The 27,328-nt window shown below is 37.8% G+C and overlaps 1 protein-coding gene and 1 pseudogene across 2 annotated transcripts in view; one reads left to right on the top strand and one right to left on the bottom strand.

Moving 5' to 3' along the window:
* The window catches only part of ACTL6A (actin like 6A), a 27,626-nt gene extending 390 nt beyond the window's left edge, over window positions 1-27,236 (top strand). Inside the window, exons 2-14 of the mRNA XM_024755120.1 lie at window positions 6,798-6,874; window positions 7,038-7,212; window positions 10,554-10,654; window positions 12,481-12,578; window positions 17,511-17,605; window positions 17,895-18,001; window positions 18,099-18,188; window positions 19,334-19,395; window positions 20,027-20,141; window positions 20,292-20,372; window positions 22,339-22,434; window positions 24,940-25,026; window positions 26,777-27,236. Coding sequence (XP_024610888.1) covers window positions 6,798-6,874; window positions 7,038-7,212; window positions 10,554-10,654; window positions 12,481-12,578; window positions 17,511-17,605; window positions 17,895-18,001; window positions 18,099-18,188; window positions 19,334-19,395; window positions 20,027-20,141; window positions 20,292-20,372; window positions 22,339-22,434; window positions 24,940-25,026; window positions 26,777-26,857 — 1,265 coding nt within the window. The 3' untranslated portion in view covers window positions 26,858-27,236. The remainder of the gene's footprint in view (window positions 1-6,797; window positions 6,875-7,037; window positions 7,213-10,553; window positions 10,655-12,480; window positions 12,579-17,510; window positions 17,606-17,894; window positions 18,002-18,098; window positions 18,189-19,333; window positions 19,396-20,026; window positions 20,142-20,291; window positions 20,373-22,338; window positions 22,435-24,939; window positions 25,027-26,776) is intronic.
* Window positions 11,722-12,093, bottom strand: LOC112406363 (small nuclear ribonucleoprotein G pseudogene; annotated as a pseudogene). The gene has a single exon (XR_003004543.1). The product of XR_003004543.1 is annotated as a small nuclear ribonucleoprotein G pseudogene (transcript).
* Window positions 27,237-27,328: the final 92 nt, after the last annotated feature.

Below are 27,328 nucleotides of genomic sequence, written 5' to 3' on the forward strand. Positions count from 1 at the left end.
TCGAGGGTGCTCGCCGCCTCGGGGCTGGGCGGGCAGCTCCTCTCGGGGGCCCGGCCCGGCGAGCCGCGGCTGGGGTGACCGGCCCTGGGGTTTCCTCTCTCACAGCCGGCTCTGTCGGCGTGTGTGCGCTCGCATGTTCTTAAACTTGGGAGGTCCTGGCAGTTCTCCGGCGTGGACGGAAGGTTTCCGCGGCGTCCCGGAGATGGCAGAGCGAGTCCTGAGGAGTGGAACTGATTGAAGGAGTGGCGGTCACTCAGGACTCAGCGTCCGCGCCCCGAGCTCACTCTGCCTCACACCTTTCAGTGACTCTTGCCTATTTATTGACTGTGGATGCTCCGGAGTTACCTGTGGGCGGGTCTGCTCCGGCTTAATTTAGGAACACATGTAATTGAAGGATGGTTACGGTTGGGTGGGCTGCGGTGTAGTGAACGATTACCACGGGCCTGGGGACTACACAGACCGGGGTTAGAATATCAGGCTCCCCATTTAGTTAGCTCATTGGCCTTGGGCAGGTTACTTAACTTTTCCCAACTTCAGGCTCCTCTTTTGTGGAATGATGGTTCCTACCCATTGGGGTGGTTGTGAAGGTAAATGGGATAATGCTACACTTGCTGCGCAAAGTATGATCCAAGGATCGGCAGCATCAGCATCACCTGCAAGCTCGTTAGAAATGCAGACTCTTAAGCCCCACTCTAAATCTACTGAGTCAGAGCCTCCGGTTTTGCAAGATACCTAGATGAAGCACTGATGTGTATGATTCATGCTTTGTGTTGTGTTTGATGAGTTAGAGAAGAAAGAGGCAAACCCAAAGTGTTGCTTTTGTTATTGTTGCTTTCTGAAGCGGATGGCATTTTATAGGTAGGAGATGAAAATAATAAGGTTTTCAAAGGTTTTAGTAGTTTTGGAGTGACGTTTGAGTCCCCACTCAGGTGACACGCTGACCCTCACCCTCTCCTTCTCCATATATGCTTTTGGTTTTGATTTCTCAAATGTGAGAGTCAGTAGTTTTCCAGTTTTACTTTTGAGAAAGCCTAGTGGATCTTCATGATTTACTTCTTCCCCATCTGAAGATGTAATCCTGACAGAAAGACCTGATCTATGTACCTTTGCCTTATGGAGGCTGCTGACTCTTTTGACTTTCAGGTTCACTGATCCAAGAACCTAAAGGCTGTCCACTGAGTATTTCCTTACAAGGCATTGTTTAATGTGACTAACGTAGAAATGGATACTAATAATGCCAACAGTTAACATTTATTGAGTGCATACTGTGTACCAAGAACTGTTCCAGAGGCTTTTCATGCATTGCGTTTAATACATGCATTAGGTCAGTTAATCCACAACAACCACTGTAGGTGGTACTACTTATCCCCATATTATTAAAGAAGAAAATGAGGTGTAGAAGAGGTTAACCAGCCCAGAGTTACATAACTTTCTTTTTTTTTTTTTTTTTACATAACTTTCTAGTAAGTGGGGAGCAGGAAAAGAAAAGGCATTTCAGTAAAACCCTTCCCCATAAAAAAAAAATTAAAAATAAAAAGATTTTGGTTGTTTCTCCATAAGCCATTTTTCAAGTATGGAACCACAACATATTCAGGTATGGTTTAGGTATTCAGAATAAACATCCTGTTTCTCATTTGCTTATGTAGAGGAATATATCTTAAAGCCTATCTCACATATAAAGTATATAAAACTCACAAAAATAAGTGTATGATTTTGTGTTTGAGCTACTACTGTATGGCCAGTATTTATAGTGGGTCATATTTTCCAAAGGGTTTACTGTGAAAGGGTTTCCAAATTCTTAAGAATCAAGAGTCTTCTTCAAATTAAAATTCTACTATGTCCAGTTTACCACACTGATTAAGATAGGAAAATAACTGATTTGTTAGATTTTTCTTTTCACACAAAAAAATTTTGAGTGCTTGCTATGTGCAAAGTATAGCTTCTGCCTTCAAGAAACTCGCAGTCTTGTAGGTGAGTCAGTCAAATAAATAGACACCATATTTAATTTATTTTTAGTTGTACATTCCACCCCAGACACACACATACACACACACACACACACACACACACACACACACACACATTTAAAGAGCTGAAGTTGGAATATTATTGATGGCGTGGCAGAGCTTAATTGGCAGCATGTTTTTCTCCTAGTGGTGCGTGAACTAATGGTGCAGCTTATAGTTTATAGTGTCTTATATGGATGATAAATTCAGTGAAGTATGTTCAATAATGACAATATATAGAAGATACAAAGATAGCACAGACAAAAAAGTTAACTCAATGTGGAAGAGTCAAGGGACTTTACAAAGGAGGTTATGAGGATGATGAAAGAAGAATAGAGAGGGACAGCATATGCAGAGTAGACGGTGTGTTTAGGAGACAACATAATCTTCAGTAATGGTAGTGTATGAGGTGGGAGGAGAGACTGCTGCCAGATTATGCTAGGTCTTGAATATCACCTGGGTAGAATAATTTGAATTTTATTTTGGGATGATGGAAAACCACTGAATGATTCTCCCTTTTCTTTTCATTGAAGGACTTATGTACCAAAATGTTCAGTTACAGTTTTGAAAGATAACAGTGCAGCAGTTTGAAAGGTGGATTGAGACGGTAAAGATGGAAGCACAATACCTGTAGGGAGTTGTAATTCCTGGTTGAGATAAGAGCTTGACTCAAGGCAGTGGCAATGGTATTAAAGAAGAAGGGATTTGAGAAATATGTAGCAGAAATATTTGTCAGAACTTGATGAGGGATATGAAATATGAAGGTGTTCAGGAAGACTTTTGCCTCTGATGACTGGAGCCACTACTAACTGTGATAAGCACAGCTGAGATTAGATTAGGCAGGATGGGGACAAGGAGACAGTGCTTCAGGTATGTTGAATTTGAGGTACCCATGGGACATCAGGTGAAAGCAGTGTACAGTAAGAAGTTTGAGATCTGGATCTGGATGAAGGTGAGGGCTTGAGAGAGATTTGAGTTTGGAAGTACCACTGTTTAGGTAGAAATTGAGGCTGTAAGAGTGGAGCAGGTTACCTAAGAAAGGGTAAGTTAGAGGAGGGGACTGCTAACATGGAGTCCTTGGCCTCCCTAAGGAGTCCATGGATATAACTAACTGAATTTTTTTTTTTTTTTTTTTTGCGGTACACGGGCCTCTCACTGTTGTGGCCTCTCCCGTTGTGGAGCACAGGCTCCAGACGCGCAGGCTCAGCGGCCATGGCTCACGGGCCCAGCTGCTCTGCGGCATGTGGGATCTTCCCGGACCGGGGCACGAACCCGTGTCCCCTGCATCAGCAGGCGGACTCTCAACCACTGCGCCACCAGGGAAGCCCTAACTAACTGAATTTTATTCTAATTAGTTTCTTTTATAGGCTATTTGAAAACATTCTAAGAAGACATTCATAAGTGTCCTAAGCTGTCTGTATCAGTTTTCCAGGGCTACCATGACAAAGTACCACAGACTGGGTGACTTAAACAACAAAAATTAATTTTTTCACAGTTCTGGAGACTAGAAGTCTGAGATCAGGTATTGACAGGGTTGTTTTCTTTGGAGGCCTTTCTGCTTGGCTTTCAGTGGCCGTCTTCTCCCTGTGTCTTCACATGGTCTTCCCTCTGTACATATCTGTGTCCAAATTTCTTCTTCGTGTAAGGATATCAGTCATTGAATTAGGGCCCACCCTAATGATCTCATTTTAATTTAATCATCTCTTTAAAGACCTTATCTCCAAACACAGTCACATTCTAAGTTACTCGGGGTTAAGACTTCAACATATGAATTTCAGCCTCGAACATTGTCAAAGGGGTCCATGGAACAGAAAAGGTTAAAAGCCCTGGTGCAAGGCAAAAGGTTGATCCTTGAGAACAGGAGTAGAAAATTTTGGTTAACCAAGCAATTAATTCATTTAGTTAGGATACTTCTTTACCCAACATTCTGGTTAATCAAAGTGTTAGAGTTTACCAGTTCATGTCATTGGTGTACAATACTTACTGTTTGTACCTTAGTTTACATGCTGTGGTGAAAACAGATGCAGTGTTCTGCTTTTAAGGACCTTTCCTTTCAGACAAAATAATTTGGATCAGAGATTGTGTAGAGAAAAGTTGATTACTTTGGGAAATGTAACAAATACAGAAACTTCCTTTCAAACATAGGTGGCTCTTCATTTTATTTCAATAAAAATGAGATCACTATTCTGTAAGGACACCATCTCTCAACTGTGATAATTGTAGTGTAATAATTGATCTTTATTTTTTAAATTATTTTTTTAGTTTTTGAAATACTTTAAACATTAAAAAGTAAAGTATATGTAAGTTTATATATGATACTTCTGTACTCACTACTGAGATTAAATAAATGTAATGTTTTGTCAAATTTGCCTCAGATATTTTACGAAATAAAATTGATATTGTTGAAATCAACAATATAGATAAAATCTATATTGTTGATATAGATTCCTCTTCTCTGCCTCCTTAGAGGTTACCAGGAACCTGAAGTTGGTATGTAATATTCCCCAACCCTATGCATATTTTTATACTTTTATTAAGTGAGTGAATCCATAATGAATTAAGTAGTATCAAAATATGTGTGCATAGTAACTAGCTTTTTAAACTAATTCTTTTGAGATTTATCCATGTTAATACATGTAGATATAGACCATTCATTTTTTTTTCTGTTTTTTTTGTTTTGTTTTGTTTTTTGTTTTTTTTACGGTACGCAACCTTTCACTGTTGTGGCCTCTCCCGCTGCGGAGCACAGGCTCTGGACGTGCAGGCTTAACGGCCATGGCTCACAGGCCCAGCCGCTCTGTGGCATGTGGGATCCTCCCGGACTGGGGCACGAACCCGCGTCCCCTGCATCGGCAGGTGGACTCCCAACCACTGTGCCACCAGGGAAGCCCTAGACCATTCATTTTTAACTGCTATGTAGTATTTCAGTCTATGAATAAACTGTAGTTTATTTTCCTACTGAGAGACCATTTAATCTTCCTACCTATTCCTGTGGCACGCAGTGTGATGATAATAATTATAATGAGCTACCACTTATTGTGCTTATTATGTACCAGGTACTGTTCTAAGTGCTTCCATACTTCTAGCATCCTGCAAGATAGGGACTATTATGCACATTTTACATATGAGGAAAGTGAGGCAGAGAGGTTAGTAAATCACCTGAGGTCACATAGCCAGTGAACATTCTCTTACCTGTCTCCTTGTGATATACGTGAGAGAGTTTCTCTAGAGAAGACATAAGTGTAATTTCTATGTATGCACATTTTCAACTTTAGTAGATATGACTAAATTGCCCATGGTGCTTGTATCAGTTTACAACTTTTTTTTTTTTTTTGCGGCGCGTGAGCTTCTCTCTAGTTGTGGTGTGCGGGTTCCAGAGCACAGGTTCCAGGGCTCTGTAGTTTGCGGCTCGCAGTCTCTCTAGTTGAGGCGCATGGGCTCAGTAGTTGTGACGCATGGGCTTAGTTGCCCTGCGGCATGTGGGATCTTAGTTCCCTGATCAAGGATTGAACCTGCATCCCCTGCATTGGAAGGCGGATTCTTTACCACTGGACCACCAGGGAAGTCCCAGTTTACAACTTTACTAGCAAATGTGTAAGAGCTCCTCTTTTTCTACATCTTTGACAATACTTGGTCTTATCAGCCTTACTAATTTTTGTCAATTTAATTGAGCTAAGTAGTATTTCTTTATTATTTTTAATGACTGAGTGAAAAAATCCTTTGAAAAATCAGTGCCTAGAAAACCCAAGTGCTTTGTTTTAGGAGGCGTGCTGTTTTGGGTGAAGCATTTTTAAAGTGTAATTAGAGGCTTTTCTCTGAATTTGAATATGAAAAAAAAATACTAGCTTTCTCTCTCAGTATTAAACTTTTATCTCCTACAAATCTGGAAATGTGCAAACTTCAATGATACCTTCATTTTAATGATTTTTACCTGGCCTATATTATTATACCTTAAATTCTTATTCTTTAGGTTCCTTATTTTTCTTGGGGTTTTGCTAAGTTTATTCCCTAATTGCATGAAATATCATGTTGATTAACGTATGAAAAAAATGGTATACCTTAGTGTACTGGATAGCTTTCCTTTGCCCCTCCAGATCCACTTTCCACCCATTTCCACCCTCTCTGTGCCCTTAAAGACTGACCCTTGTAGACTGCATCAGTGGACTCTCTTGGCCTCTGGTTTGGCCAATGGTAGGGTAACCATACTTGCTGCTTTGTGTCTCTTGTCCTGGTATAATTATTAATAGGGGCTCCTATCACATTCAGTAGTGGCTCAGTTTGGGTGAGAAATTATAAGATCACCCTAGCCAGTGGTGAGAGAGGTTGGCAAATGTATTAGTCTGGTTCCTTTTCCTCAGGGTCAGCCAAGGCTGATTCCATCCCTCAACTGAAGATCACAGCTCCTGTCCGATGCCCTCCCAATACAGGTCTCTCTCCGGGTTCTGGTTTCTTCAATTCTAAGTGTGGCAACAGATTTCTGTTATTACTAGTCCTAGGGTACCATACTGTCCTTTCTGGTTTTCCTATATTTTGCCTGTATTTTTGTAAGTAGACCCTTTAATAAGTAAACTCTCCTTAAATTGCCTAATTTTAGTGTACCACCTCTTTCCTGATTGAACCTCTACTGATATACTGTGTATGACTTGTTATATTTTAATTAAGTGAATCTTTAAGGTGTATTTAAAACTTGGTTCAAGCTAGTAATAATATGAATATAAGCACATTACGTACTCTTAATTTTCACATGATACTTGTAAGTCGTTAATGTTAATTATCTTTTCATCTTTTCAGATGAAGTTGGAGCCCTTGTTTTTGACATTGGATCCTATACTGTGAGAGCTGGGTACGCTGGTGAGGACTGTCCCAAGGTAAGTGGAATGGTAGAGTTAATTGGATATGCAAAAGCCATTCATGTAGAGTTAAATTCATGCGGAAATTCTGACTCAAATATGGTAAAAGACATTAGTTGGTGGAAATGACTTCTTGGTAAAAGCAGGTAAAATTTGTAAATAATGTTTTTGACTCTTACAGGTGGATTTCCCTACTGCTATTGGTATGGTGGTAGAAAGAGATGATGGAAGTACATTGATGGAAATAGATGGTGATAAAGGCAAACAAGGCGGTCCCACCTATTACATAGATACTAATGCCCTGCGTGTTCCGAGGGAGAATACAGAGGCCATTTCACCACTGAAAAATGGGATGGGTACGATGTTTTTTTCTATGGATTTGATTCTAAATGTAGAGTATGCATAGTATATTTTAGATATAAACCAATGGCTTCTTAAAAGTTGAACATCAGCTATTTTTTTTTTGTTTTTATTCCATAAACTGATGTTCCAGGCACTGAGAATACAAAGATGCATAAAACGTGTTTCTTTTCCTCAAGAAACTCATAGGTAGAGGAGATAGATGTGTGTATATGTGTGTGTGTGTGTGTGTATATATATACACACGCACATATATATATATATATATATAGGATAAGTGCTATAATATAACTATGTTTGATAAGCAGTGGGATTAGAGGTGGGGGTATTTAACTCTATCATTGGGGGTCAGAGATGGTTTTCACAAAGGAGGTAACTTTTGTACTGAATCTTGATCACTGAATAAGAATTAGCCTGACTGACAAGGCTGGGTAAATTAGAGCAACCAGCATGTGTGAAGAGATGGTGTTGTGGAAGAAACTTCCATATTTAGAAGTGTCATCAATTAAGTATGGCTGTAACAGTAGGTACATTATGGCCAATTGCAGGAAAGGTAGGCAGAGAGCAATCATAAAAGGGCATGTAATGCCAGGAGTATATTAAGCTGGTAACTGAAAGGTAACTCCAAAGGAATTTAAACAGTATTTTATATATAAATGCTCATATGTGCCAGCTGGAAAGATTAATCTAACAGTCCTGTGTAGGCTGGATTGGAGGGAGATACTAGAGATAGGAAGATCAGTTAGGGAGGTGAGTCCAAATGAGAAATGAAGAGGGTTAAAATTTTAATACTGTTGGCAGAGATCCTGAGGTGGCTGTCAGAGATATCCAAGACAAATGGTACTAAGTGTTTAAAGAGTTGAGAAAGTTTCCTAGATTTTTGATTGGAGTCACTGAATGGGGGGTACCATGCATTGAGGTAGGAATAGCAGGGGAAGGAGCAAGTTTTATGGTCTTAAAAAGCAAGTGTAAGACCCAAGATCACTCTCAGGTCCAGTTTTTCACTAGAAGGACTCACAGGACTCAGCATGTCAGTGTACTCACAGTTAAGGTTTATTATGCTGAAAGAATACAAAGCAGAACTGACAGAAAAAAGGGGCATGTAGAGAAGTCCAGAGGAAACCAGTGCAAGCTTCCAAGAGCTTACAGTGAAGTCATAAAGGATGTGCCTAATCCCTCCAGTAACCAGGAACATGTGTGTGTGGTCTACTAGTAGAGCTCATTAAAGACTCAGTACCCTACTTCACACTCACAGGATGGCTATATTATGAAGACAGACAGTAGCAAGTGTGATGAGGATATAGAGAAACTGAAACCTCCATATCTGTTTCTGGGAGAGAACAAAAAATGGTTCAGCAGCTTTGGAAAAATTTGACAGTTTATTAACAGGTTAAACATAAATTCACCATGTAATCCAAACAGTTCCACTTCTAGGTATCAACAAAAGAGAAATGAAAACATATGTCCACACAAATACATATATGCAAACGTTCAGAGCAGCATTATCCATATTAGCCGAAAAGTGGAAATAGCCCAAGGTGCATCATTGGATGAATGGGTATACAAAATGTGGTATACCCATAAAATGAAGTACTATTTGGCAATAAAAAGAACAAAATACTGATATAAGCTAAAATATGGAAGAACCCCAAAAACCTTATGCCAAATAGAGGAAATCAGATGCAAAACTCCACATAATGTATGATTACTCTAATATGGAATGATCAGAGAAAGCTAATCTATACAGACAGAAAGTAAAGTAGTCGTTGCTTGGGGCTGTGGATGGAATGGGAAGTGACTGCAAAAGGGCATAAAGTTTCTTTTGGGGATGATGGAAATATTCTAAAATTAAATTGTAATAATATTCACACAACTTTGTAGATTTACAAAAGAAAATCATTTAATTGTACACTTAAAATGGATCCATGTTATGGAAAATTATACCTCTATAGAGCTGTTAAAAAAAAAACTGGAAGGACATTTTTTGTTGCAAATATTTTATTTCTTATATTATCTTGATACTTGGAACAAATGACTGTCTTTTGGATACAGAAAAAAAAAAGAACTCAGTACCCATGGTTTTTATTAGGGGCTGGTCATGTAGGTACTCTGTGCCTAACATGTTCCAAAACCCCAGACTCCCAGAAGGAAAGGTATTCCACATAAACCACACTGTATAAACAGTTGAGGCACAGTGAGCTATTCGTATTCGGGGAAAGTTTTATATCAGTGTAGGGAACTGTTTACCAAACAAGTTCCTAGATGCCAGCCAAGGGTCAGCCTTGCAAGCAGGCCTTTCTCAGGTCTGCTAAGTTAGCTCTTTCTGCACAGCAAGTAGATGAGTTTATTAGTTCAAAGTGTTTGAATATAGGTGCTGATCTAGTAAGCAGGTGAGAGAGATTTTAAGACATGGAGCTGATTTTTTTTTTTTTTACCAGAAAGAGTTTGGGATATGAGAAGAGGATTGAGGATAGGATTCCTTATGAAAATTTATTTCCATGTATGTAACCAATAGAGGTGCCTGTGAAGGAGAATAGAAGGAACAGTTAGGGAAGTAGGAGAAAATTCAGGAGAAGGCCAAGAGAAGAAAAAGTTCTAGAAGTAAAGAAGTCCAGTGATTCTCATTGTTCTCAACTGTGGCACTGAGCTTTACGCTAAGAAGAGGAAAGAGAAGTTAAAGCTACAGAGGAGGTCCATTGATCAAAAAACCCCCATCCTGAGAGGCCTATCAAGGAATGAAATTGCTTTGTTGGACTGCGGCAGAAAAAGTTTGTAAACTCTTGAGTCAGTAGTGTCAGATAGTAATTTAGAGAGGTCAGATGAGATTACAAATGTATCCACTGGATTTGCCTGTTAGAAGCTCATCAGTAACTTATGCGAGCAGTTTCAGTGGGATGTTTAGGTGGAAGGCAAATTGAAAACATACTATTCTCTAATATTTTTTAAGTCTTTACATCTTTTTTCATATAGATTGTAAGCTTTTTAAATGCTAGATCATACAGTTCTGTGTTTTCTCCTACCATTTGAATTGCGTTTTGGGCCTTCAATAAGTACTTACTGAATAATAATTATTTGGTATTTTACGTCTATTTGATACATTAATTACACCTGGGACAGGTCTAGGGGTTGTAACTGTTGGGGCTGGAGAAACCGTATCTAGAAGACAAAGATGATGTCTATATGAAGTGCTGTGTTATGAGGCAGAGCTGTAAAATAAGTAGGTTCTGTATATTACAGTATCAATATTAGTGCTAAACCATTAGACACAGTCTCTCAAAAGATGCTGTATTAATCTTCGATTAAGCATTATTTTCAAGGTATTAATCTTATATTTTAGTTGAAGATTGGGATAGTTTCCAGGCTATTTTGGATCATACCTACAAAATGCATGTCAAATCAGAAGCCAGCCTGCATCCTGTTCTCATGTCAGAAGCACCGGTGAGACAAACTTTTTCGAGTTTCTCTAGGTTGTTTATTTACTCATTTGAAGAGTATTTCCTTTTTCTTTAAGAGACATAGAAATTCATATTTTGAATTTTGAAGATTAGGGAAAGGGATATTCATTTATAAATACTCTTACAACTTTTATTTTTATTATTTCAATAATTAAAATACTCAAAGAACAATAATTAAAGCACCCTAGTGGGTTCTGGTGGTTATTTATCTGTTTTTTCTGGGAATTTAACATTTGAGTTCCTTGGGCTGCTTCCCATTTTGGTCAGTTGTCCCTTATCCCTCAAGGGCAGTGTATATCTGCTTTTATACTCAACCTTAAGAGTGACTAGATTCACTCTTTTTTTTTAATATAAATTTATTTATTTGGCTGCATTGGGTTTTCGTTGCTGCATGCGGGCTTTCTCTAGTTGCGGCGAGTGGGGGCTACTCTGTTGAGGTGCGCAGGCTTCTCATTGCAGTGGCTTCTCTTGTTGTGGAGCACGGGCTCTAGATTGCGCGGGCTTCAGTAGTTGTGGCATGCGGGCTCAGTAGTTGTGGCTCACGGGCTCTAGAGTGCAGGCTCAGTAGTCATGGCTCACGGGCTTAGTTGCTCTACGGCATGTGGGATCTTCCCAGACCCAGCGTTCTAACCCGTGTTCCCTGCATTGGCAGGCGGGTTCTTAACCACTGTGCCACCAGTGAAGTCCCTAGATTCACTCTTAAGATTTAATAATACTTCATGTTTATAAGAATCCTGATATCCCTATACTTTGAAAAGTCTGTAATTTCTAGAATTCGTAGCAGCAGACAATTATACTTATTAAATAATAAAATTTATATTTAAAGTCAGTGTTGAACTAGGGCTGGAAATTGCTAGACCAGAGTCTCTTGTGAAATACATTTGGTACAGAGTCAAAAGGGCCCAGAAGACTAGATAATGATTATAAATTATCAGTATTTTGTTATTGTTTTCTAAACTCTAGTTTCTTTTGAGTACCATCTACAAGTGGGAGAACTTGGTGATTTAAAATGCATATTTAAGATTTTGATGACTAGATTCACTCTTTTTTTTTTGACTATTACCAAAGTTTATTTAACAAAAAAGTTCAGTAAGAAAATGTACACGACCCAGTTTTCATCGCAGTAAAATGTGGAGAGGGGACATGTGGAAGCAGTTGATTTCTCTGTTGAAGACAGCTATTGTTCATAACTCGTTCCAAGGCTTCTAACATGATGGTACTCTTTCCTCGTATTACCACCATTCCAGTATTGTTCTGTTGCCCACTAGTTGCTATCTCCACACATTCATCTATCATAAGATTCATAAAGAGATCAAATCCCCTTAATATTCCTTGGACATGTCTGCCACCATTTAATTTCAATGATAACTTCTTGTCCATAAATTTCTTCAACTCGGGAGGGTGAGCTTTGCTCATTATGTCTACTCCACGAGCTCAAAGATGCCTCCAAACGGAATTCGAGTTGTCCCTCACACTTAGATTCACTCTTAAGATTTAAAAAAATAAGATTTAATAATACTTCGTTTATAAGAATCCAGATTTCCATATACTTTGAAAAGTGTAATTTCTAGAATTCATAGCAGCAAACAACTTTATGTATTAAATAATAAACTTTATATTTATTAAATTTATTACAAATACATAGAAATAAATGTTGTAAAGATATTAAGAAGATTTTCCATGGTATTTTACTCTATTATTAATGTTTTACATCTTTGTTAATGTAGTGCTAAAATGAATTTTGAGATAAATCAACACTTTAGTTTTTAAACAATAAATAATTTGCATTTCTTTTTCCCTCTTTTCAAGTGGAATACCAGAGCAAAGAGAGAGAAACTGACAGAGTTAATGTTTGAACACTACAACATCCCTGCATTCTTCCTTTGCAAAACTGCCGTTTTGACAGCGTATCCTTGAAAGAGTAATACCCAACTTCTCTTTAGGAGTAACTGTGGTGCTGCTAAAGGTGATACCTTCAGCAGGAAGACAGGAGCCACTTCTTGCTTGTTCAGAAGTTGAGGCGTTTTTCTCCATTGCTTTTAGATATCTATCTTTTAGTATTCTTATTGGAACTGATGCATGTGAAAATGTGAGAGGGAGACAGGAAAGAAGCACTCAAATTCTTCTCATTAATTTAACAAAGTTTAACAAAAACAAAAATTTTTGTTTTTAGAAGGGGAATGTGACGACAGGACAGTATTTAAGTCAGTTGACCTAGCTGAATTCAAAGATTGCCATTTCCTTCCTCTTCTCCAGTACCTTAGAAAAGTGGAAATTGGCTGTAAATTCATTTAAGGTTTAATCACCAAATATTTTTTACAAGCATATTAAGGGACAGACAAGGAAATATTATGTCCTGATCTCAAAGAATAATATTCTTGTTGAAAACTAAATAACAGATTTAAATAGTACTTCAAAATAGCATTGGCAAAAGTCATAAAGAAGTACATGATTAATTTGAATTTTTCAAATAGCAATTGTAGTTCAGTGGAGTAATATTGTAGCCTGACAAGCCTTTGTAAAGAAAAGAGAATTTAGTTGCAGGATGTGGGGAAAGGAGACCTATATTTAGAGTTCAAGTTCCAGTGCTTATAAACTGATCTTGAATTAGGTACTTAAAATTTGAACTTCACTTTTTACTCATTTATCTGGTATACCTCCCTGGATTGCTGTAATATTCAAGCGAATTTTATATGTGTGAGAATCACTGTGGTAACTGTAATCTAACATTTGTCTGTCGTGGTGTGTCTTGGAGATGACTTTAGCACAAATGTGGAGGTGGAAAGTGTAAGCATTCTTCACAGTGACTTAGTTTAGAGTTGAAGATTTATGTTCGGCTTCAGAACAAGTTGTAAAAATATGTTTAGATCAGACTATAGAAGGCTTGCATGTTAGATTTTAAAAATGTAAACTTTAGACTCAAGAGAACCATTGCAGGTTTTGAGTAGAGGAAGGAGGGAGAGTATTAGCAGACTCATTGTGTGCATTATATCATTTAATTTTCATAATAATCCTGTCAGGAATCAGAGTCAAAGTAAGCAAACTGGTCCCAGTCCACAGCTTGAAAACGGCAGTTCTGAATTTGAACATAAGATCTGTTTGGCTGCTTCCTTACAAGGAGTATGTAAACAGAATTGGTATTGTTTTATTTTTTAACTTTTTATTATAGAAAATTTCTTACACAAAATAAGATAGAATATTATATTGAACCTCCATGTGCCCATCACCCAGGGTCAACAACTTTCAACACAGAGCTAAGTGGTATTAGCTATAACCACAGGCACTCCCCCTCCCACCATGGTTTTGAAGTAAATCCCAGACATTAAGCATGTATCTGTACAAGATGTTACCATATGTCTCTTTTTTTAAAGATATAACCACAATTTATTTTATTTTTTAAAAAACAGTGTAGTATATTTGAATCAGGACCCAAACAACAGGGATCATGCATTGTATTTTGTTCGATATGTGTCTTAGGTCTCTTGTGGTCTGTAGATTGTACCCACCCTCACCTTTATTTTCTCTTGTAATTTATTTGGTAAGGGAAGTAGATTGTTTGTCCTCTAGAATTCCTAACACTTCTGGCTTTTGCTGACTGGTGTTTTTTACTGTGTTCTTCTAGCCCAGAGGTTCTCAAACTTTTTATACCTAGAGCTTTTATTTATGTGGATCATATCTGGTAGTATTTGCCATATTAGAAATTAAGACAGAAACTTAAAAAAATTATATTTGCTTATTTTAAGTAAATTAATAAGCCCATTGTATGATAATATAAATAAAATATTTTAATAAAAAATAACTGTGTTTTCCAAAACCAAAAATATTAATGAGAAGAGTGGCTTCGTTTCACAACTTTTCAAATGTCTTTAACGTTGGACTTAACAGCAGAAGTTGGATTCTCATATCACATTCAGTCTGTTGTGTATCACACATGACATAGCCTCTGGAAAAAAACTCTCTTGTACATTTATGAGAGAATGACAGTGAAAAGGGCAAATAACATCTTAGTATTATTCTAAAAATTGTTTTGACTTCCTAACCATGGCCTTGGGATTCCTTTACACTTTTAAAAATTACTGAGGATGACGCAGAGCTTCTGTTTTTTGTAGGTTATAACTATCAATATTACTGTTTGAGAATTTAAAACTAAGACTCCTTTTAACATTTTCTTATTAATTTAATTAAAAATAACAAAAATACACACATTAATGTCGACAAAAATAACAGTTTTATGAAAAAGATAACTCTGTTTTCCAAAACAAAAATATTAGTAAGAAGAGTAGTATTGTTTTATCTGACTTAATTGATAGCTGGGCTCTTATCTGCCAGCCTCAGGCTCTGTCCTCTTGACACCTCAGTTTGCGAGGCAGGCTTCAGCCTTCTGCTGTCAGAGCTACATGCTGTTGGAGAATTCATTTATTTAAAAAGGTAGCAAAATCACAGAACTCATTGGTGCACCTCTGTTTTTCAAGAATGCATTGCCCTTCTGTTCTCTGCATTTTGTTGGTCCCCCTGCAGTCCTGCAGTTGAATAGTTCAGTTGTCAACCAGAGATTTGGGTAGATTTTATACTCAGATTTTGGGTTTTATCCCTTCTGTGGTTCTCTTTCTTCCAGAGTTTCTACCTTAAATGTCCAGCTTTTCTTCCAGCCCTGAACTCCTTTCTGTGTTCACTCAAGGTGGTAAAGTTGCGATTTTTCATCACTGCTTTCCTGAACCATAGCCATGGAGCTGGGAAGCACTTTTAGGCGAGGAAGCTGCAAACTTGCAGTTTTTACCCCCTCTGGTTGCAGTTTCATGAAGATAAGTTTTGGCTGAGTTTTGACTACTTTTGAATACTTTCCAGTATCTTAAAATGGTCACTTAAAATAATTTGTCCAGGTTTTATAATTGCCATCTTTAGGAGAGCTTACATACTTTTAGTCTGGTGTTACTGTATCACTTTGTACTAACAGAGATAAAATTAGTGTTTATGTATATAGATGGCCAGAGATCAATGGAGTACCAGTAATAGCAAAGATAAATTACTAACCTATCGTTCTGGCCATTTATTCTCAGACCTCTTTCCTCTGATCATTCCTGCCCATGCCTTAGTTCTCTGCCCTTAGCCCTTCATCTCTCTTGACATGTTCTTTCTGGTTTAACTATCTATTTCCTTGGCTTCAGATACCAGTTATACACTGACAAATTCCAAATCCATGTCTGTATCCCAGATCTTTCTTGTGAGCTCCAGGCCCACATCCAGCTGTCTACTATAACTTTTTTCTATTAGTTATCTGTTTAAGCACTTTAAACTCAATATATCCAAAATTCTTCTCTCCCATCAAATTTATTCTTTCTCCTTTGTGTATTATCTTACTCCCAGTTGTCTAGACCAGAAATATTTCTCATTAACCCTTCAGATTTTGTAGTTATCAAGACCTGTCTATTCTCCAGCCTCCCCCGGCCCCAAACCAAACCCTCAAATCCATTTATTTCTTTATCCACTGCCATTGCATTAGGTGCACCCCTTCCTCTTATCTTGCCCAGTCTTCACACTGCAGCTCTGATCATCTTTGGTAATTGCCAGTCTGCTGATTTAAGCCAGAATCATCTTCCACAGCCTTGCCTTTCTTCTCCTTTCAGGCCCCACTGAACTACGCTGCACTTCCCTGACCTCTTCACTATGCTCTCTTGCCTCCTGGCCTTCCCGCATGTGTCTCATCTTCCCCATGTCCCCCTCCCCAGCTTATACTTGAATTTCCCAGGGACCGGTTATATTCCTATATACTCTCCCATGGCATCTCAAACTGTTCTTTTTATAGCTTTATTGATCTCTGCTGCACTTATCAGGATATCCTTCAGGGCAGAGACAGTTTTGGTTCACCTCTTTGTGTCTTCTCTGCTTAAGGAGTGCTAGTGAGAGAATGACCTCCCTGCTGCCCTCCTTTATTGGGCACCAGACCTATCACTAGGCACATAATAGATGCTCAGTAAATATTTGATGATCCAGTGAATGGCTCTACTCCTAAATGTTGGTTTATGATGTTCATGTGATGTAGGCCTTCTGCAGCACAGAGCTGTGGAAAATGGGATAAGTGGAGTCTGCTGATATTCACTGGCTCTTGAATCTGCCTGGAATAGCTCTTCCTATTGAGTTGGGGGAGATGATGATAACAGCCACTCACCTGCCAAACTGCTGAAATGGTTCTTCTTTAATCCTATGTGAGAATGGTTTTAGTTCTTATCTCAAATGTCACAGCCTCCCACTGTTCTTACCAAGTTTCTATAGATTTTGTTAAATGCTTCTCAGTTTGTTGTAGCCCTTTGATCTGTGCCAGGGACTTTGAATAATTGTGCTGATTTGGACCAGTTTAACAGATGTCTCTCTGGGATAAAGGTTTCTCTGACTTCCTCACACCACCATTCTGGAAGTCCTGCCTGTTGTCATTTGTTTTGAAACCAGAGTTATTATTTGATGCCAACTTTCATCCCCATATTTATTTTATTATTTTATTTATTTTTTAATTTTTTTTGCGGTACGCGGGCCTCTCACTGTTGTGGCCTCTCCCGCTGCGGAGCACAGGCTCCAGACACGCAGGCTCAGTGGCCATGGCTCACGGGCCCAGCCACTCCGCAGCATGTGGGATCCTCCCGGACCGGGGCATGAACCCGTGCCCCCTGCATCGGCAGGTGGACTCTCAACCACTGCGCCACCAGGGAAGCCCTATTTTATTTTTTTTTAACACATTTTAAGCCACAACGCACATGTTTTAAAAATGCCTTAATAAAACCTTCCCTTTACAATAAACATTATTTTAGGAACCTTGATACTTTCTTTTCCTTAATGCTTTAAACTAGATTTGCTAATGGTCGTTCTACTGGGCTTATCTTGGACAGTGGAGCCACTCATACCACTGCAATTCCAGTTCACGATGGCTATGTCCTTCAGCAAGGTAACTGTATTTAACCAGGGCGCACAGAGGACACAGATCATGAAATAAAGCAATGACTTGGACTATCAAAGCATATCAGTTTCCCAGTCATGTCTTTAAGTGTTTTTTTTTTTAAATCTTTAGTATATAGTGTATATTTAAAACTGATGCATGGCTTCATTCATGCCTGGAGGGATAGTTCCATTAATTCTGCTTGAAAACAATTAATCATGTATAAATACACAGAGGAAATTTGTCCCAGGGAGTTTGGATGGAATGCTTTCTTAGCCTTGTTTAATCTGTTTCATAGGCATTGTAAAATCCCCTCTTGCTGGAGACTTTATTACTATGCAGTGCAGAGAACTCTTCCAAGAAATGAATATAGAACTGATTCCTCCATATATGATTGCATCAAAAGTAAGTGATGAATGAATTTTATTTCTGGGATTTACCTCCAACTCCCCACCCCCATGTTGTGAACTCTGTTAACCTAGCACTTGCTCTTGGCACTCAGGAAGCTGTTCGTGAAGGATCTCCAGCAAACTGGAAAAGAAAAGAGAAGTTGCCACAGGTTACAAGGTCTTGGCACAATTATATGTGTAACGTAAGTAACCCTTATTCTCTTTATGAAAGCATTATAGGCTGTAAGTCTTCGACTAGAGTATGAGCACTTTATATTTTCAAACATATTTTTAATGGTATTTTACAAACAATTAATAGCTTTTGGCGGAGTAGGGGGGTGCTTTTCATGCTTGTCAGATATCTCAACAAACTATATTCACTTGGATTACTGTGGTGAGACCTGAAAGGAGCTTTGGGATAAAAACAAGCATTATGCTATTCTGTACATTTTTTGACTAAGAAAATGGTTTTAGTGTATAGAGGCCTGCTGGTGTGGCTCAGTTACGTTCTCTTTCCTAATATGAGTCAGCTATGTAAAAAAATGTGTTACTGTTCACAGCAAGGAGCCAACAAAAGGTTTTCTTTACTGAAAATCCTTCTCTGAACATGACTTACTGACAGGGGAGAGGTTAGTAAAACAACCTCTCACACCACAATATACATTCATTTTTAACAGTAAAAGGATATGAAAGTCATCATTTACTATGGCAGGGATATATCCTATTTGACAGTTTCTTACACCTAAGGATAAAGATTTTTTGTGGGTGTTTGGTACAAGGAAAAATGGTGAAGATGATTAATAATTGCGCCTAGACCTTAGACAGGATTTTTCTTTAGCAGCTCAGAGGTCCTATGTATTTCACTGCAAATTTTTTAACTGTTTTATACTATGTCAGTCATTAAAAATTCCATAAGATACAATATATATGCATTTTATATATATTCAGCTAATGAAATCTTGCTTCTAAGCTTATTTTAAAGGGGAAAACAGTAAATTAACTATACGCCAATAAAAATTTTTAAATGGGAAAACAGTGTTCTAAAACCAATTTTGTTATGTAGGACTGGGGTACAAGGGTTCCCACTTGTTTTTATCTCATCATTTTTCCATAATGGTTGTAATTTAAATGTTATATAATTTAACTTATAATGCGAGTGTTTAGAATTGGGTTTCTTGATGCTCAGAGTCCTTACTGGGTAGATTTATACCCTTGAAATGAGTTAGCCATCCAGGAATGTGGTACAGTTTCATTAAGAAAAGTGTTTTTAAAATAATGTTACAAAAGTATAGACTGCAAAGACAAATCTCAATAATTTTGTTTCTTATCCTTTTTTTAAAATCCATAGTGTGTTATCCAGGATTTTCAAGCCTCAGTACTTCAAGTATCAGATTCAACTTACGATGAACAGTATGTTTTCTTATTTTTTCTACAAGACTTAAAACTTAATAGCTTATTAAAACCTTCATACTAATCTTTTAAAAAAAACTGTATACTTAATATATAACTGAATCACTTTGCTGTACACCAGAAACTAACAAAACATTGTAAATCAACTGTACTTCAATTTAAAAAAAACTGTAGGGACTTCCCTGGTGGCGCAGTGGTTAAGAATCTGCCTGCTAATGCAGGGGACACAGGTTTGAGCCTGGTCCGGAAAGATCCCACATGCCACGGAGCAACTAAGCCTGTGCCCCCTAGAGCCCGTGCTCTGCAACAAGAGAAGCCACTGCAATGAGAAGCCTGCGCACCGCAACAAAGACCCAACTCAGCCAAAAATAAATAAAAATTTAAAAAAAAATTTTTTTTTAAACTGTGTACTTTATAAATGAGGAAAGAAATTGATTTGTTTAGTTTAAAAAATTGTAGAATATGCTTAACTGGTCTAAAGGTAAAAAGTTAAGAAATACTGAATAACATTTTAAAAGAAAATAAGATATTATCACTCTGCTTTCTTATAAGTTGATGATTCCTTAGTAGTTTATAATTCTGAAGAGGATTGTTTTTGTCTTTTGTTTAATATTGTTTGATATGTTTTCAGAGTAGCCGCACAGATGCCAACTGTTCATTATGAATTCCCCAATGGCTACAACTGTGATTTTGGAGCAGAACGGTTAAAGATTCCTGAAGGATTATTTGACCCTTCCAATGTAAAGGTATAAAAGCTTATTTTTATAATTAGCCTGGTTTTTCCTTTAAAGATCTCTTGTAATTACAAAACCTAAATAAGACTGACTAAACTTTTTTGGATGTGCTTTATTGTTTGAAGGTCTTCTGTGTGACTACTCATTTCTATTTTGTTATAGGGGTTATCAGGAAATACAATGCTGGGCGTCAGTCATGTTGTCACTACAAGTGTTGGAATGTGCGATATTGATATCAGACCAGTAAGTGCCAGTCTCATTTATGGCATAAAGGTATCTTTTAGGGCAATCTAGTGCCCCATTATTTATAATGGCCATCATTATTTAAGTTGGCAACTTTGGCCATTGACTTTGAAGTCCATTTTATAAAAATATGTAAAAAAATGAAGTTCTACTAGAAAAGGAAAAATGCAAAACTCTAGAGCTGTGTCCAGTGCGGTAGCTTTTGGCCACATGTGGCAATTCAGTTAAAATAAACAGAAATTTAAATTTCAATTCTTCGGTTGCACTAGCCACATTATAAATAGCTAGTCGCTGCTCTATGACAGTGCAGATGTAGAACACTTCCATCATCACAGGAAGTTCTTTTGAACACTGCTGTTCTAGAGATTTCCTAAAACGTGACATACCAAGATATAGATTATTGGTGATTTTTAATGTACCTAGTACAGTTTTACTTTTTATTTTTCAGGAAGGTGTGGTTTAGGGTTTAAATTATGTAACTTTTACATGGAGTTTAGATATAAACTTCATATTTTTTGTGCTTTTCCAAGCTGTTTGTTTCATCAGTTTATTTCTTGCCAAGTTTTAAGGACTAACTCCATATTCCATACCACACTAATTATTAGATTATATCTTATTTAAAAGCTAGATTTAATTTGTAGCCAACGTATTGCCTTGATTTTCTTTGAGTTAATGCATTTGCTTAGAGCATAGTGCTAATAGCTAAGGGTCTATAAAAAATCATGTTGTTCAAAAAAGACTTCCGGGTAGTTATGAAAAATGTTCTTTATTTCAACTAATTACCTGCCAGGGATGTGCTGCTTCTAGGATAATGGGGTTGTAAGTATGCAATTTTTTAGTGTAAACTCAAGGGGAAGGCAGTTGATTTGAAGTACATTTACTGTAAGACATTGCTAACTTTGTTTTTTGTTGAGTTTTCTCCTTTAAACTATTGTTGACTGCAAAGGAGATGCTTCTATATTCCATTTTCTCTTTCAAAAGTTAGATGATTTAGACATTTGGAATAAATTTTTAAAATATGAATTTAGCCACTAAAAAAGCAGGCTGACATTTAACTTTCTGATGCATACATGCAGATTAGAGGTAAATATACTCCTTATTACTGAGAATTTATTTTTGGCGGGGGAGGCCTCAGCACGTGGATTTTGAAAAAGTTTGTCTCTGCAGAAGAGAAAGGTAGCAGTCATTTTGGCCAGGACTATTGTCAGAGTATGCATTATCCACCATAATCATTAAACCTTGTCTAATTTTAAACATCGTAACTTCTAGATGTGCATTCTGAGATGATGTAATTATGAAATATACCTCTAATGAAATACTGGCAGCTATCTGCCAGAAAATTATGATTGGATTATAGAATAATTGCTTTAAGATAGTGATTCTTAAATTTTAATGCACAGTAGAATCATCTGGAGAGTTTTCTTTTTTTATAAATTTATTTATTTATTTTTGGCTGCGTTGGGTCTTTGTTGCTGCGCGTGGGCTTTCTCTAGTTGCAAAGAGCAGGGGGTTACTCTTTGTTACGGTGCGCAGGCTTCTCGTTGTGGAGCACAGGCATACGGGCTGCAGTAGTTGTGGCGCATGGGTTTAGTTGCTCCGCAGCATGTGGAATCTTCCCAGACCAGGGCTCGAACCCATGTCCCCTGCATTGGCAGGTGGATTCTTAACCCTGTGCCACCAAGGAAGCCCTCATCTGGAGAGTTTTAAATAAACCAACAAAAACTTTTCCTGGACCCCATCCCCAGAGATTTTTATTTAATTGCCCCCAGGTATTGGTGTTTTAAAAGCTCCCTAATGAGTTGAATATGCAGCCAGGATTGAGAACCACTAGATTAAACTAGTAGGTCTATGTAGAAGTAAAAAATTAAAAAAGGGAAAATTGTACTGGAAGACATGGTTTTATTTGTAGTTGTATTTAAAACTGTTGGAAACATTTGGAACTAATTTATTTTTGTTTTCATCCCAGGGTCTCTATGGCAGCGTTATAGTGGCAGGAGGAAACACGCTAATTCAGAGCTTTACTGACAGGTTGAATAGAGAACTCTCTCAGAAAACACCCCCGGTAAGTTTTGTTTGTTCTTTAGTGGTATTTTTCAGTCATATGTATCCTCACTGCTGGTGAAACTTTATATAGTTTGTTTTTCAGTAGGTTGATGGTATTTTGTGTCTGCCTGGTATGGTATTACTTAAAGTTAATACCCCTTATTAATCAAATTTTTCTAGATGACATCTATTAGTTACTCTTGTACTGTTTGAATCTCACTTTATTCATTGATTCCATACTTAAGTACCTATAGTCTGTTAGGCACTAAGGATAGAAAATATAGTCCCTTCCCACCAAGGGCTTAGTCAGTTAGGAGGAGTAGACATGCAGAAAATAAAAACTAACGTGCTAAGTGGTTCAGTATGTCATCAACCAGGCACTCTTAAGAACACTGAGGGGAAGGCACTTAATTCCCTAGGAGTGTCAGAGGAAAGCCTCATTAAGAAACTGTTTGAATGAATAGGAGTTCAGCTGGTTGGCAGTTTATGAAAGGACATCTAGGTAGAGGGAATACCATGTGCCGAATATGAAGGGAAGATGGCATATTCCAATATTTTGAAGTAGTTGGCTTATAGTCTGTGTAGAAGTGGGGAGAGCTATATGGCTGGAAAGATGAGCATGATGGTATATTATGTCCTAGGGCTGCTGTAACAAAGTACCACAAACTGGATGGCTTAAAACAACAGAAATTTATTACCTCTCAGTTCTGGAAGCTAGAAGTCTGAAATCAACATGTCATTAGGGCCATGCTCTCTGAAACGTACAGAAGAGAATTTTTCCTTCCCTCTTTCTAGCATCGCATGATTTGCCAGCAATCCTTGGCGTTTCTTGGGTTGCAGTTATAGCACTTCAGTGTCTATCCCCGTTGTCATGTGGCATTCTCCCTTTGTGGGTATGTCCTCTTAAATGAACTCCAGTTGTAATGGATTAAGGGTCCACCCTACATCTGCAGAGACTCTATTTCTAAATTAGGTCACATTCACAGGGACTAGGGATTATCAACATACCTCTTTGGAGGATACAGTTCAACCCACAGAGATAGGTACCAGGTCATGTCACTTATTAATAGCAAACTTACAAGATAAAATTTGGCGGAGGACTGAAGAGCTTTTATGTTTTAGAAACATCCCTTGGTGCACTGTGATAACTTTCAAAAGGATAGAAGAACCTGGTTTAGGGAGAAGGTAGTTTACGTGGCACATTAGTAACAGAGTAGTAGTCATAGTCTTTAGATTTTTAAACTTCCATCAAGTAGTTTTTTGTAAGGTATCCTGCAATAAATATTACATTTTAAAAAACTTTATTAGAGATTACATAGGCCCTAACAGAATCTATAGAATTTGTGTACTTGATAGCCTTTGGTTTCTCATAAAAAGGACTGTTTTACATATGCCACATTTTTATATTTGTTATGTAAGTATTGATATAGGCACAAGATTGATACCTCCGTACATTCTTGGAGATATAGACTGACCTGGCATCTACCTTAATTATAGTACTAATCATTAGATTTCATAAAAGTCCCAGAATAATGAATATAGACTTGGGCTGTCCAAGGTCTGGTCAAGACCAGTTAGATACTATCCTTGTCTTTTAGGAGGCAATTAAAATGTAATGAAATCAACAACAACAAAAAAAATTTAATGAAATCCATTGTAATAGATATCAACCAGTTCCTCACCTACAAAACCCTGTATTCATCCCTCCTGCTCTCAGCACCCCTCCCTCCCATTCCACATACTCCACCCCTGCTACATACACAGTTATTTCACTTTGAAAAAGACTCAAACTGTATGTTCATATATAGAATAATTGGTAAGTATCAACAGTTTGAGAACTCCCCAGAAGCAAATTCCTAGGTAGGGGGGAAATCTCTCCATACAGGAAGTGAGATAGGGATAGTGCTGAGCCATAAAACCATGTTTATTGAGAGTGTTCCAGCAGAACAGAAACACTAACTTGAAAGAAAGCAGTGTGAATAAACTTTCCTGAGATCTTATGCCTGTGTTTTGATTTGGATGGGGGCAGGGAGGAATAGGGAGGGTTGAACTAAGATATGAGGGATGAACTAAATGAGGAGGGATTTTGAAGGCCTAAAAAAGTAAGTTAGAAAGTTGAGCACTACAGAAAGGGCAGCAGGTTGGGATAATAATTATACTTGATGTTGGACAAAATGAAATAATATATGAAGCACTTAGCACAGTACCTGATTTATAGTGTTAAGTACTTATTTTGCTGTTTTAGGATTAAATTCTGAATGCCATGCTATCTAGTATGCAGTTTTGTAAGGTTTATATAATTTATTCTCTTATTCAACTACACATTACAAGACATAATCAAAGTACTTTAAAATCCTATACAGTAGTCCAACCTATGCCTACTATTAATCTGGCTACTACAAAATAATCATGTGTAATTAGTGCTTGAACCAGAGCCACTAAAAGGTCATAACTTGAATTTCCTAAGTTAAGTCACTTGTTCTATTTGATCCTACTAATACTTATTCTTCCCTTTCTATTTTAGAGTATGCGGTTGAAACTGATTGCAAATAATACAACAGTGGAACGGAGGTTTAGTTCATGGATCGGTGGCTCCATTCTAGCTTCTTTGGTTAGTAGATAAACTACTTTGCAAAATAGTTGAAGATTCTTATTTAACTTAAATGTATCACTGAAAATACTAAATTTAGTAGAAAGACTAAAAATCCCCATGGATCATTTATCTTTGCAGTTTTTAGCTATCAAATTAGTAGAGGACCTGATACCAGTTTTACATGTTCCAAAATGACAAAATGCCTCAATGCCTTATTAGTGGGTATTGTCAGCCTAATTAGTTTCCCCTCTCACACAGAGGCGGGCATCTGTTAACTTATCCTTGCCTCTTTTAATAATACTCCCATTGGCTCTGGTCAGGACTTAACCTGCAGCACATTTAAAATTAAATCATTCCGGGCTTCCCTGGTGGCGCAGTGGTTGAGAGTCCGCCTGCTGATGCAGGGGACACGGGTTCGTGCCCTGGTCTGGGAAGATCCCACGTGCCGCGGAGCGGGTGGGCCCGTGAGCCATGGCTGCTGAGCCTGCACGTCTGGAGCCTGTGCTCCGCAACGGGAGAGGCCACAACAGTGAGAGGCCCGCGTACCGCAAAAAAAAAAAAAAAAAAATTAAATCATTCCTTCTTGGGTTCTGGTTGCTCCCTGGCCTGTTGGTGAGGTAGAGTAAGTCAGGAATTGGTTCTTAGGGCAAATGGTGAAGTCATGGTGTTGGGGTTTGCATGCTGCTTGGACTGGTGCCTACTGTGAATCAAGAGGAAGTCCTTGTACTTATCTGCACCCTAAATTTGGAGGATTTCCCCTTCACCTCAGAGCAGCCAAAGTAAATGTCACTAAGTACTTATGCTAAACATTTTAAAAAGCTATTAACTATTAAATGTTTGTAACTGTCCATTTATATATTTCTGGTCTATGTTCTGTTTCTAGTCTTTTAGTGATCTTAGTTCAAAACTGGATACAATATATGAATCCACTTGAATAATCATAGGGAACGGATTTCTTCTCCTTACACGTCTTAGTAGTAACGTAGTCCACGTTCCTTCCTCCTTTAGTCATTTTCCTCCTTTGACCTTCTGTTTATTTTGCATAGTGCGTGTGTACTGTCGTTTGTGTACTTGTAAAACTTTATCCTAGTTTGAGTTCTAAACGTTACCATTAATCAAATGCTAGAACATTTCATCAATGCTGTACTAGGATCAAGCCTTCCAACAATTTCTGTTTTTGCCTTAATCAGTCCATCATAGCTAAACTCTTCATCTTCCTTTCCCAGCATTTTCTAAATCCTCATGACAGTATAGAAAGATTTAATATTCTATATAAACTTGGGCAAGACTAAATAGTGTCTTTGCGTGTTCTGGAGGAGGGCAGAAAAAAGAAGGGTGTAATTTTTTTTTTTTAATTTATTTATTTATGGCCGTGTTGGGTCTTCATTTCTGTGCGAGGGCTTTCTCTAGTTGTGGCAGTGCGGGCCACTCTTCATCACGGTGCGTGGGCCTCTCGCTATCGCAGCCTCTCTTGTTGTGGAGCACTGGCTCCAGACTCGCAGGCTCAGTAATTGTGGCTCACGGGCCTAGTTGCTCCACGGCATGTGGGATCTTCCCAGACCAAGGCTCGAACCCATGTCCCCTGCATTGGCAGGCAGATTCTCAACCACTGCGCCACCAGGGAAGCCCAGAAGGGTGTAATTTGAGTACTATTTTGGGAGGGGTTTAAGAGTTCTTCAAAAATTAGGAGTTGTGATAATGAAGATATTAAAAGAAAAAATTTTCTAATAGAAAGGTACATACGTAATTTTTTCTTTCCATTTCACAGGGCACCTTTCAGCAGATGTGGATTTCCAAACAAGAATATGAAGAAGGAGGGAAGCAGTGTGTAGAAAGGAAATGCCCTTGAGAAGAGTTCCCAAATGACTACCTTCTTTGTCACCTTACGTTTCATAGCTTTAGTATACTCAGGAAAAGAACAACCATCTTTTGTAGAATGTTTATACATTTTTGCATATTTCAATTTCCACTTAAATTTTTTAAGGCTTTAACTGGCTCTGTAAATTAAAATAAGTTTGTGCTTTCCTTGAAATGCACTTATTCTTATTACAAGCATTTTATAATTTTGTAAAAATGTCTATTTTCTCTAAATATTTTGCTTTCAGTAAAATGCTTTCCAACTCTGTTTATGGTAGAATTGCTTTTTATTGACTAGTAAAACTTACTGCCTATGTTTTTTACCTTAGGCTTTTAAAATTAAATAAAAATTACTAGCCACTCCAGAAATACTTTTTTTTTGGACTGCTGTGTTGTAACTTGCCACTTTAAGTAGTAAATGTATTTATCATTATTTTGAATGGAAGTACTCACTGTTTATTAA

The sequence above is a fragment of the Neophocaena asiaeorientalis genome, unplaced genomic scaffold (assembly GCF_003031525.2).
Source record: "Neophocaena asiaeorientalis asiaeorientalis breed wild unplaced genomic scaffold, Neophocaena_asiaeorientalis_V1.1 scaffold188, whole genome shotgun sequence".
NCBI lineage: Eukaryota > Metazoa > Chordata > Mammalia > Artiodactyla > Phocoenidae > Neophocaena > Neophocaena asiaeorientalis.